The sequence below is a fragment of the Typopeltis vanoorti genome, chromosome 23 (genome assembly GCF_054136105.1).
Source record: "Typopeltis vanoorti isolate ZY-2024b chromosome 23, IOZ_Tvanoo_1.0, whole genome shotgun sequence".
NCBI lineage: Eukaryota > Metazoa > Arthropoda > Arachnida > Uropygi > Thelyphonidae > Typopeltis > Typopeltis vanoorti.
Window position 1 is genome coordinate 53,174,836 of NC_143571.1, and position 13,039 is coordinate 53,187,874.

Genomic DNA, 13,039 nt, shown 5'->3' on the forward strand with positions numbered 1-13,039 from the left:
TCCAAACAGATCTTGGAGAAACTGAATATTTCACAATAGGTAAAGGGGTGCGACAAGGATGTATTTTATCTCTGTACCTGTTTAACTTGTACAGCAAATACATTTTAAGAATGGCAGGGCTGGAGGAGTCTCCAGTTGGAATTAAAATTGGTGGAAAAAATATTAATAACTTGAGGTATGCAAATGATACCACCTTGCTAGCAGAATGCAAAGATTTGAAAGAACTTATTATGAAAGTTAAAGAAGAAAGTGCTAAATATGTTCTTAAACTTAACCTCAAAAAGACCAAAGTTATGGCAAACATGTGAACTCAATGATTTTGAAGTAGATGGGAAGAAAATGGAAGCAGTTAACAATTTTGTGTTCCTAGGATCCCGAATTGATAAAGATGGTTATTGTACCGAAGAAGTTAGAAGAAGATTACTACTCAGAAAAAAAGCAATGACAAATTTAAGCAAGATCTTTAAAGATAAAGATATCAGTCTCATAACAAAAATAAGAATCGTGAAAGCAATGGTATTCCCTGTGGTGCTGTATGGATGTGAAAGTTGGACCCTGAGAAAAAGTGAAAGAAGGAAGATAGATGCATTTGAATTATGGGTTTGAAGATGCTTACTAAGAATACCATGGACTGCAAAACAAACCATTAAATCAGTGATAGACAGAATAAAGCCAGATTGCTCCCTTGAAGCTATGATCATCAAGCAAAAATTGTCATACTTCGGACATATTATGCAAGCAAATGACAGTCTGGAGAAGTTGATGATGCTTGCTAAAGTTGATGGAAGCAGGAGAAGAGGAAGACCAAGAATTAGATGGGTGGATGGAGTTAAAGAAGCAACTGGAGTGCACTTGGAGATTCTGAAAGACATGGTCAGGGACAGATCGGAATGGAGAGTGTATGTTCGTGGAGTCGCCAGGAGTCGGAAACAACTCGATGGATCATAACAACAACAACATATATAATGGAAATAAATAAGACAAAATGAAAATGTGTCTCTGATATGTATAAAATGTAGAAATCACTGTTAATTAGTGTGGCATTGATGCTTTTGGTTTCAAACCAGAAGCATCAGTGCCAATAAAACCAGCCTTCAACAGGTTTATTCTGTTGAAGGCTGGTTTTATTTTAAAAGATAGCAAAGAAATACAGATAATTATTATTGTAGTCATTAGCCTCAAAATATTAAGGCTTTGAAGCAAATATGCCTGTTAATTAAGCACGCATGTTCTCCGGTAAGTCTTTTGTGAGAGTAAAATTTCATGTACTTAAGAGGCAAAAATCCTGTCTCACATTCTGGATGGAAATTATCCTATTATCAAAAGGGAAGAATATTATTGTTGTCATTATTTTGCCATGGAGCACAAACATTATAATGAAAATAGGAATTGGAATTTACCTCTTTGGGTAGTGATTTTCCTTCCATCACTGCTTGCAAATTTCTCTTCAATATTCCACTCTGAGCAGCTGTGAAATATGAAATTTTTAATATAATTATTCATATAATTTTAAAATCAGGAAAGCTTATATAAAGAAAGAAAAATTATTTCGAAAATTAAGCGACATAGATGATTCTTACAATTCAAAAACAAAATGCTATTTCACCAAGATAAAGGTGATTGAAACATCACTCATATATTCAACTGCACCCTATTTTTGTTAATCTTACAATAATATCAGCAATAAATGTCCAACATCCTCTTACAGATGAAGTACTAACTCACCAAACCTATTACCCTACTATTTATCCTGCATTTCATCTACCACTCTTCTGTGGACCAGCCTTCACATGAAGAAATCAACAAGAAATCGCAATCAACAATTACTTTTCTCTTGGCTCCTGCCCACACATGGCATTTATTTACTCTAGGCTTTGTGATTTCTCATGTGGGAGTAATAAAAATAAATAAAAGCTATTTTTTCAACCCTTCGATATTCATCAAAACTCATTCATATTTGTAATCTCGTCATTGATGAAGAGACCCCTAAAAATAATAGCTGTATATTTAAGTCTATATTTCATATCTGATCTGTTCTTTTCAGATCCTTAGTATACCTCCTCCTCCTCCACCACATCCAAATGGGATACTCATTTCATCCTGCCTAATGTTAGCTGGTTGTCACTTACTATTTCAAATCTCATTCTCACATACTTGACTAATCTAAAGATGTGTACATTTTTATGCTGGAACATAGTGTTAGTAACTTAATAAATGATAGTCCATATCCTAAGTAAACATCTATCAGATACTACTTGCCTTTATTATTAATCCTTTCCTTTTGTTCAAATTTTCCTAAACATCATAAATGTTTGAGAAAATAGCCTATTTTTTAGTTTAGGTCTAAAATCAAGAGGTCTCATCTTTTCTTTCCCTTTTCCTCTCCTTCAGCTATCCTCTCTACTGAAAAAAAGTAACCAACCAGAACCTCACATACTTCCTGGTCATATCATTAGTTACTCACCATAAGTTACTAGATGTTTAAATAGACATGCATGTTAAACATAGTATAATTTTGTACATAACAGTTTTACATGTGTAAGAAAAAACTAAATAGAAAGTGAAAATCATAAGTATATTACCTCAATATGACAAAAATGAATTAAGAAGCAGGGCTATAATAGCAAATGATTCAATGCATAGGCTGTGTAGAAGGAATGGATGAGAGTTTTTGTATATGTGAAGTGAGTTTGAGGGACACAAAAGAGTATACAAAAGAACATGCAGGTAGCTTATTATGTCTATAGCTTATTATGTCTGTTTCTGTATACCAGGCGTATCAGAAACAAAGTGGTACAGTTTGTTGGTCAATATGTTGGGACCTCAGATAGCAAGCATTAGTGAGAACTGGCTATTGGAATCAGACATACTTACTGCTATCAAGTGTAAAGGGTACAGTATTTTTAGGAAGGATAGACAGGATTGAAGAGGTCGGGTGTGTTGCTAATGATATTGGACAACTTGAATCCGGTTAGCATTGAGACCTATGACTGCAATATTAGTAACAGTTTATCATGTGACAGAGAGTTTGAAGCTATCTAATGCAAGGTGGAATCTAACAAGATCAAATACATCATGTGGGGGGGGGGGGGGTGTTAAAGACCTGGAGGACCGGTTGCTAGCGAATAATGGGGGACTTTAATTATACAAACATTGAGTAGCAGCAAAATCTCATTAGAAGAATGAAACTGAATTCATTGAGCTATTGCTTTCTCAAGCAGCATGTGACAAAAGGAACTCAAGGTTAAAGAGTGTTAGATTTGATTATTGTGTTAGAGGGTGTTCCAGTTAAAGACGTAACTATTCTGCCTCCAGTTGGTGAAATTATGCGGTACTCACTTGGGAAGTGGCTAAGTTCATGAATGTTTCATTCAAGATAGGTTACAGGCTTAACTACAAAGCAAGAAATTATGACCAACTGAGGAGGAGTATACTGAGTTCAAAGCAATCATATGGATTGTTGAATGGGAAGAATATCAACAGTGCATCATCAAAAGCATTTAAAAAATACTTAAATGATACAATATCAGAATGCATCCTGGGAATTCAAAGAATAAATAGAGTAGGAATTAAATGGATACGTATTCTTATCAAGCAACAGAGTAAGAAAAAGATGATGTGGAAGGAATACTGTGTGCATAAGGATGAGGTCCATTATGAAATTTAGCAGCAGATCAGAAGGGTCACAACTGTTGTACAGAAAGCTAAGTCTGAGAATGAAAAGAAACTGGCTAAGCAAACTAAACATAATCCCAAAGAATTCTATCAATATGCTGTAAGTAAAAGAAAGAAAGAAAGAAAGAATGAATATGAAAGAATAACTTTACCGAATGCAGATGGTGAGAGCATGACAGAGGCAGAAGAGGTTGTTCAACTAATGAGTGCCCATTTTGTTAAAAGCTCTCAAACCTGGTGTATGCAACATTGAGCTCACTGCTATCTCTTCATTGGATGAAGAAACTCAGGTTTATGAGGAAGTATTAGAGTTGTTGCACAAATTGATGGGATATCAGCACATGAGTTAAAATTGTGTTCAGCTGAAATGGCTATTCCTTTAACCTGACTATATAATTTGAGTCTCAGAATAGGGAAGATTTCACAGGAGTGGAAAGAATGTATAGTAATCAAACTGTCCAAGGGTGGTGCAAAGATCTAACAATCGACCAATCAGTATCTTAGGAGTGCTGGTGGTGGTGAAGATTTTGAAAAAGTTGGTCAGGGTTCGGATTCAGAAATAGATTGACAAAGAATACTACTTCGCAATGAACAGTACGGGTTTACTAAAGGAAGGTTATGTTTTAGTAACTTGCTCGCATTCTATAATAATGTTATCAAGTCAGACAATTGGTGGAATGGATACGCCATGATACTTTTGGATTTTGCTAAGGTTTTTGACAGAATACAGCATGGAAGACTGTTGCATAAATTGGAGAATATGGGTTTGGATTATAAAATATTAGTGTGGATAAGAGGATGGCTGACAAACAGATATTAAAAAGTGGTATAGGAGATATGAATCTGCAAAATTTAAGGTAACTAGTGGTGTACCACAAGGATCAGTCCTTGGTCCACTGTTATTCAATCTGTATGTTAATGATATTAGGAAAGATTTGAAAAGCAACATACAATAACATACCATATTTACTAATGATGCAAAGATAAGTAGGGTAATCAGGAAACTGATGTGCAATACTTGCAGAATGGTTTGAGTGGGTTGGAATTGTATGCATGGGAAAATGAATGTCAGTAAATCTAAAAGTCATGCAATTTGATTAGCTATCCAATGTCTTATTATATTGGTGAGATAATGCTAGAGGAACTGATCAGGTTAGGGATTTTGGAGCATTTATTATTATTATTCCAAGACCCCATGAAGTCACAGGCTCATAGGAAGTTGAAGTTCAGGGGCCATGTAGCAAAGAGTGCAAATATAACTTAAAAGATAATAGCGATGCTGAAACTTTGGCAGGTAAAGATAGGCATGTCATTTTATCTCTTTATCTGATAAGACCTCACTTGAACTACTGTGCACGTGTCTGGTCTCCTGGTTTCCGTTGTGATTCTGATATAGTCGAGAGAGAGAGTGCAAAGAAGAGTGTTAAAAATGTGGTGAAGAAGTGTGTTGTGGAATACTGATTATCAAGACTGATTGAGAATGTTTAGACTGCAGATATGATTGAGACTTACAAACTTCTGAAAATGCCATACAGGATTTCAGTTAATGAAATTTTTTATTTTATGGAGGGTGGGAAAAGGACAAGAGAGTAAATTTTGGAGCTGAGAATGAAGACTACTAAGAAGGGGTGAGATTTTTCTCTCACAGAGTAGTGAGTGTTGTGTGATTGGAATGGATTGCCACTGGATGTTTTGTTTGTAAACAGTGTGAATGAATGAATGTAAGAACAAGTATGATAGCTGGTGTGTGTAGTATGTGGCCTCCCTCGATGATTTTTTGACTCCTCGGGGGGGGGGGGAGGGCGTCTCTTTTAATAATAGTAATAATATATTACTATTATTAAGTTCAATATGTTAATGGGCTTCATTCTGGGAGAAGACAGAAGAACTGGACAACATTTAAATTCTGAATACAAGAACAAGTCACACAGCATGCATATAATATCATGTGTCTTGTCGGAAGTTTTTCCACTTAGTTATACTATAACTTAAATTAAAGATTCCAAGAAATTATATACTTGGTTTAATCCTTTATCCAAGTGTAAGCAAACAAAGTTTGCACCTGAAATATAATCAGGACTGGGGCAACTTGTATACAGAAGCTAATGACTTCACATCACTTTTAGTATCCCATAATGCAAAGCACATATCCTTATGGGTATATATAATGCTATGCATTATAGGAAGGATCACTACCCAGATCGGTTTCAACCTTTATTGAGGCCTCGTCAGTGGGAGCCAGACTCAGAGGTGATACTAAGGTATCACCTCTGGGTCTGGTAACTAAGGTAACGCAATTAAGATAAAACTAAAGATAAAGACATCAATAAAGGTCGAAACTGGTCTGGATGGTGACCTTTCCTATAATGCATAGCATTATACATATAGTACATAACCCGTAAAGATATGTGCTTTGCATTATGGGATACTAAAGCAAGTGATGTGAAGTCATTAGCTTCTATATACGAGTTGCCCCAGTCCTGATTATATTTCCTGTGCAAACTTTGTTTGTTTATACTTGGATAAAGGATTAAACCAAGTATATAATTTCTTGGTATCTTTAATGACATGTCTTGGTTGCAGCTGTACAGTAAAAGGAAACACTATTAGAGTTCAGGTCATATATAGATATATAATTAATTAATTTAAAAAATTATAAACAATTAACAGCAATCACTTCCCAAAACTTAGAGATAGGCATATGGTCTGTCTGATTAAGATTAGGATGGTGGCATAGGGCTTTACATTATTCGAAAAACTGATGATCAAAATTGAACCTACAATACTGTTGCATCTTGGTATGGTTCCAATGAACTTAACTTTATGTCTAGTGTTGATGGCATGAGAAGTGAAAAATGAACCTTCAGATTAGAAAAATCATATATAATCTTGATGTTCCTGGATTCTAATAATGGCAGAACAGCCAGTATGTCCAAAGTAGTGCCTGGTGTTTATCAAACATCCTGTTCTTGTCCAAAGATGACAAGAACAGGATATTTGATAAACACCAGGCAAAGATAGAGGTGACAACTTTGATAGGCAGCAAAGAAAGATGACAACTTACAGGCTAGTTTGAAGTTAGTATCCCATTCTCAGATACTAACTTTTATCTGAGAAGGGTCTTTGCTATTTGTTCAAGCGTTTCTTTAAGTAGGGTATGCTGATCCTTTTAACATCAGACTGCAACCCGTTAAAAGGATCAGCATATATATGTGATATATTCTCATCACATATGCATACTGTATGACTCGTTCTTGTGTTCAGAATTTAAATGTTGTTACCAGCTTTCTGCCTTTTCATGAATGAAGTTTGTGATGTACTGAGTGAAATATATAGGAGTAATAAATTCTATATAGTTTTCTCTTACATGGGAGAAGCTGTTATATAAAAAAAGTATACTAATCTTGCCATAATAAATTAACTTTCATGGCTTATACATGTAACAAAATTTATATAGGATTTATTCAAAAACTCCAATATATTTAATCCAACATTATGTGGGCTTCATCAGGGAGATAGATTGTTAACTAAATATAAGAGATGAATCAAAATAATGAGTCATAAATCATGTGTATATTGTCTTGTGTCTCGTCACAGCTAAGTATATGATATTACACTATTAGAGAACAAATGTAGTCAGCTGTATAGATAAAAAGTATTTTAAATAATTATAAATTAAAAAAAAAAAATTAAGAACAATTAGTGATCACCTTCCAAAACTTAGATATTGGCTTACAGTCTGATCGGTTTGGGTTCAAATGAGTTCGTAGCATTTCAAGTTTCAAGGAAAAGTTTTGTTGGTTCCAAAGAACTCTGTGCCTAGTGTGAATAGCATGAGAAGCAAGGCCAGACGTCAGATTCCAAAAATCTGATATAGTCTTGATGTTCTTCAATCATAATCAAGGCAGAATGGCCAGTAATCAACATTTATGGATGAAATGTGCTCGTCTGGCCGAAGATAGCGAAATACAAGAAATTAACTTAAAATGGTCTTGATTATGAATGTCATTTAGAGTACTTTCAAGTTCCAAAAGTTGAACATTATTTAAATAAAAATATTTCTTCATTTCAAGTATTTGATTTACTAATAACGCCTTGCTGGCGTTTTGATATAAATCTTCTGCACAGAACACAACTTCATGGTCTCCTTAATTTTAACAAAATTAGAAATAATATTAGCAGTGCAACAACATTTAAGGAAAACAAGTCTATTATACATATTTGCTTTCTTCAAATGTAGCTTTGCATTACCATATCTTTTCATTGATTTCCAATGTTCCTTGCTATAGAGATTTGTAATTAATAGCTTTAATGCAACATGCACATTAGATCTTAAAATAACTTTCATGGCTCACACATGTAACAAAAATTACACAGAATTTATTCAAATACACCAATAAATTTCATCCAGCATTACGTGGGCATCATCAGGGAGATACATCATTATCTGCATTCAAAAGATGAATCAAAATAAGTCATAAATCATGTGCATATTAGCTCAGGTCTCAGTTGCAGCTGAAGTATATGTATGATATTACACTATTAGAGTTCAAAGGAACAACTGTAGTAGGTCGAGTAGATAAAATTATTTAAAATACACTCCCATGGGCAGGGTGAATTGTGCTATGTAATGAATCACATCATTGTAGCCAGTACAAATTGGAAGAATTTGATGCTCCTAAGTTACTGCAACTGTCTGGGTGAAATGGCTGCGAGTAGAGAACTGATGGAGTTTGAAAGAGGCATTGCAATAGAATACCATGTTGCAGTTCTATCTGTTCTGATAATATGTAAAAACATTACCTGAACCAACATGCAGCACTGTCTTCAGTGGTGCAAAAAAGTGTGTACATGAATATGGAAGCTTGGAAAGCTGCTTTATGAAGTAATGAATCATATAACACCCTCTACCTAGCAGATGGACAAGTATGGCAGATGCCAGTTGAACGTCTCGTACCAAAACCCATAACCCTAACTATGAAATTTGGAGGTGGCGATGTGATGGTATGGTCCTGTTTTTCCTGATGATTTGGCCTCAGACATCTGTTTGTGGTGCCATGAATTGTACTCCAAAAATTGTACTGCAATGCTTCCTACTTTGTGTTGTTTCTATGGAACTTACCATTGGCTCTTTCAGCAATACAATGCACTGTATCATAGGCTGATGCTGTAACTGTGTGATTTGTGGACATCACCGTCACCACTTGATTGGCCTCCACAAATCCCTGATCTCAACCTTATTGAACATCTGTGGGATGAACCGGAGCATTGGGTGAGGTCAAGGGACATCTTCTCCACAACAGTCCAGGACCTCATTACATGCCTATAGGAAGAATGATCTAAAATTCCCATTGATTGTTATCATACACTTGTGGAAAGTATGCCCTGTAGGATTGCTGCAGTCATCATAGCAAAAGGAGGTCCTGCATCTTATTAAGGTGGGTGCCATGGCTGTTTGTCCCTCACACTATTGTGTCCATTGACTTCTTTCCAAGCAGCGTATAATTTTATTAACTGAGATTTAGATGATCAATGACTTTCATTGCTTAGAGTGACATGACTATGTTACTTCCTGAAATAACGAAGTGGCTTAAAAACGTTCCAATTTTAGTTTTTCTGAATTGTCTTAGTCTGCTCAGAGTACTAATGTACTATGCATTTCTTCTGTGAGTGAGATAATAAATTCAAAAAAATAAAATAAAATAAACCAAAACTTGCATAGATGAATTGATTATGATGCTCTGAAATTTGTTAATTTTATTGAAATGCTATTTAACCTACATTTATGTTAGCTGTAACAAGCACATACAATAGTTTAGTTTCACATTACTTTTTTTTATAATGCAAGATTTGAATTTTCTGAAGACTGTATTTAGATTTAATCCTTTACCAACCCTATATGTTAAAGCCGTTTAGCCTCAATCTAAAATAAACATTTCTTTTTTTTTATTATTAATAATTTAATATAAACAATAACTACAGAAGAGTTCCAGATGTTTATTAATGTATTTTAATGGTCATATGAAATTTTAGATATTCTGTAATGGACCACATCAACTTTTCATCTTTTAAACATGAAGTAACAGATGTCACTGTAACTGGGATGCAGATTTCTCAATCCCATTAACAGCTCTGCAATGAAGAACTTATTTTGCAAATTCTTGTAAGTATAAAATGTTTAAAATTCTTGCTCTCTTTTATAGACAGCTAGTCTGGAGAAAAGAATGTTATGGTACTGCCTTCACAAGAGTAGAACATTTTAATATCTGAAAAAATCCGAGATAAGCTGAATGTGGGAGAAAAATAACTAGTGCTGTAAAGTAATAGAGGAAAAAAAAAAATGGCACCATTGGCGATTCATCTTAAAGTAGATATAGCTGTTATAAGACTGTTATGCAGAAAAATTCATATGAACTATTGAAGTGAAATGCCATTGTACTGGTCATACATAGTAAATGGTCACCCTTAGTAATGATGCTTAGTAATGTAAAAATTCTTTATAAATGCGTTACTTTTTAACTACTGGTACTTAAATCAGTCAACAGGCTGCAGTAGCACAATTTGTGCTACAGATTGTGAAATGTGTGTACACGCATATGCATAGAATTAATATAAAACTTAAAAATATCAAGGGTATGTTATTTATGATCATATTGTAACTTTCTGTTCTTGTAAAATTCAATAAACTTACCAACTGCAGCTGCTGTTTTAGAGGTAGGCACATTTGTACAATCTCCAATACCAAAAATGTTTGAATATTTCACATGTTGCAATGTATTTTGATTCACATTTAAATATCCTGTTGGATCTGCTAAAGAACTGCTTTTGATTGGTGCTGGAGGACACATTGGAGGTGTAATGTGAAGCATATCATACTGTTACAAGAAAATAATGCAATAAAATTCACATCACACACAATTTTTATGAATCTAAAAACAGTTTCACATCTTATGCAATATGAAGTAAGCTGACAGCTCTGCTTTGATATTCAGACACATGAAAAATTAGAAAACTATTACTAAACATAAAGATGCTTCTATTTAAAGAAACTTCATGACTTGCAAGATGTTACATATGACATTACACAACCTCAGTAACGTTGCTGGTAGTACATGATGAGAGCTAAAATAATAATAATAAATAAATAAATAAATTCATGTAACTATTGTTAGAGCAAGAACTAATACTCATTTTGTCACTTTAGCTGTGTCAATTCTTGTTCTATGGCAAGACAGTGTTAAAGCAGATTACTACATAGTGCCTACCAACAGCAATTTAAGAAAAAAAAATTTTTTTTTTCAATTTTATTTCTCTTTTTTAAATATATATCCCATTAAATCTTGAAATCAAAAGTAAGACCAGAATGATCAGAATGTGTTGGTCAAAAATTCTCTTAACCAAGGAAAAGTTGCATACAGATCTCAGGCTTATCTATACTAATTGAGACTTGATTATGCTTAGACAAATTAAATAACTTCTGAGGATTCATAATGATTGATTATCCTGCATTTAACAGGAATAAAATATTATGAGATATTTTATAGAGATATATATGATAGACATATTAATATATATGTTAAAAAACAGTTAACATATGTAAAAAAAAATTAGAATTGAATATAAACTACTATATATTTTGCTCATTGCAACATTAGAATGATTCAGGGAGAATGGAAAATAATAGTTATAACATTCAAAATATAAAACACAACAATGAATTCCACAGCATAAGTATACTTCCTCATATCTCGGTTACAGATGAGTGAACAGAAGAAAGCACTATTAAAGTACCAGAGATCCAAGTATAGTTCTTCAATTTGACATTAACAAATTTACAATAATAATAATAAAAAAAATATATGAACAGTTTATGGACATTACTTAACAAAATTTTGATAGGCATGCAATCTGATTGGTTAAGTGTGATGATGTAAGTGATGTAGGTTAAGATGATGATGTAGGGTATGGAACATTTCAAGTAACAGATGATCAAATTTAAATCATCTATAGTACAAAGTCTTGGTTTGGTTTGAGTGAACTCTATGTCTAATGCTTATGGAATGAGAAGTAAGAATCCTCTGATTCAAAATGTTATGTAGTCATCATGTTCTTGGATTCTGATCACAGCAGAATGGCTAGTCTGTCCAAAGTAGTAAAGTTAGAACAGAGTACTTGACAAACATCAGGTAAGGATAGATGTGGCAATTTATCTTTGATAGACTACTGTCTATCAAGGATAAATTGAAAGTAGGAAAGAAAATAACTTCCGAGCTGGTTTGAGAGTATTATACATAATGTATTTGCAAGAATCTGTGCTATTTGTTCAGAAGTCCTGTTAAGATAGAGTATAGAAATTGGATTGTAGTCTGGCTGTAGGATGATATGCTTAAATTATTTTCTGACTGGTGGTTTCATTATGTCCAATAGAGGCCAAAACAATTCTTATTTTAAAGCGCTGCATGATAGAATCAAAGCTGCACCCTGTATTTGAAAATAAAACAGTAATCCACTGTGCCTAAGGTCAGATATTGTACACCATTCATATTAAAAATGTATAGTAATTAGCTATGCTGATTATTCAAATATATGCTCCTACAGAACAGAATGAGGGAGCAGAAATAGATATCATGTATGATGAAATAGAATGGTGCATAAAGGAAGTCGGATTATTTGTGATTCAAGAAAGATCGAGTTATTTGTGCTATGGATGACTGGAATGCAAAAGTTGGATCAGAGAGAACATCTACACACGTGGATCCATTTGGACTTGGAATTCGGAATGAGAGAGGACAAAAGCTGATTGATTTCTGTAACAAGCACAGTCTCACCATAATTAATACTTATTTTGAGCAAAAAACAACAGCACGATACACATGGGAAGGTCCGGATGGAAGACATAAAAATCAATTAGACTATATTGTAGTCAGTAAACATTACTTCAATGGAATATGGAGCTCAAAGGTGATGCCAAGTGCTGACTGTGGATCTGATCCTAGACTGGTCTTAATGAAGATGAATATTTGCCTGAAAACAATAAAATTTAAAAAAAAGTCAACCCCTAAAATGGGATCTGCAAATGGTACAAAATTCGATAGTAAAATCAAAATTTAATGAAAATATTTCAGAACTGCTGTCTGCACAGTTGCAAAACGAAAATGAACCCTCTCAGTGGAATAGACTACAAGCAGCTATCATAACATCTGCTAAAACTACATCAATAAACAAGAAGAAAGAAAGAAAGAAAAAACCATGAATAACTCAAGAGGTAATCAACCTTATTGATGAAAGAAGAACATGGAAAAGAGGGGCAAATGAAAAAGAAAGGTTAAGATATAAAACTTTGGATAAAAGAATCAAACATAAT

At 33.8% G+C, this 13,039-nt stretch overlaps 1 protein-coding gene across 3 annotated transcripts in view; it reads right to left on the reverse strand.

The window, feature by feature from the left end:
* The window catches only part of Sqor (Sulfide quinone oxidoreductase), a 124,480-nt gene that overhangs the window by 18,547 nt on the left and 92,894 nt on the right, over positions 1–13,039 (reverse strand). For all 3 annotated transcript variants that reach the window (XM_090413140.1, XM_090413141.1, XM_090413139.1), the window contains exons 7-8: positions 10,367–10,550; positions 1,401–1,468 (exon numbers count right to left, since the gene is read on the reverse strand). In XM_090413140.1, the coding sequence (XP_090269266.1) occupies positions 1,401–1,468; positions 10,367–10,550 (252 nt within the window). The remainder of the gene's footprint in view (positions 1–1,400; positions 1,469–10,366; positions 10,551–13,039) is intronic.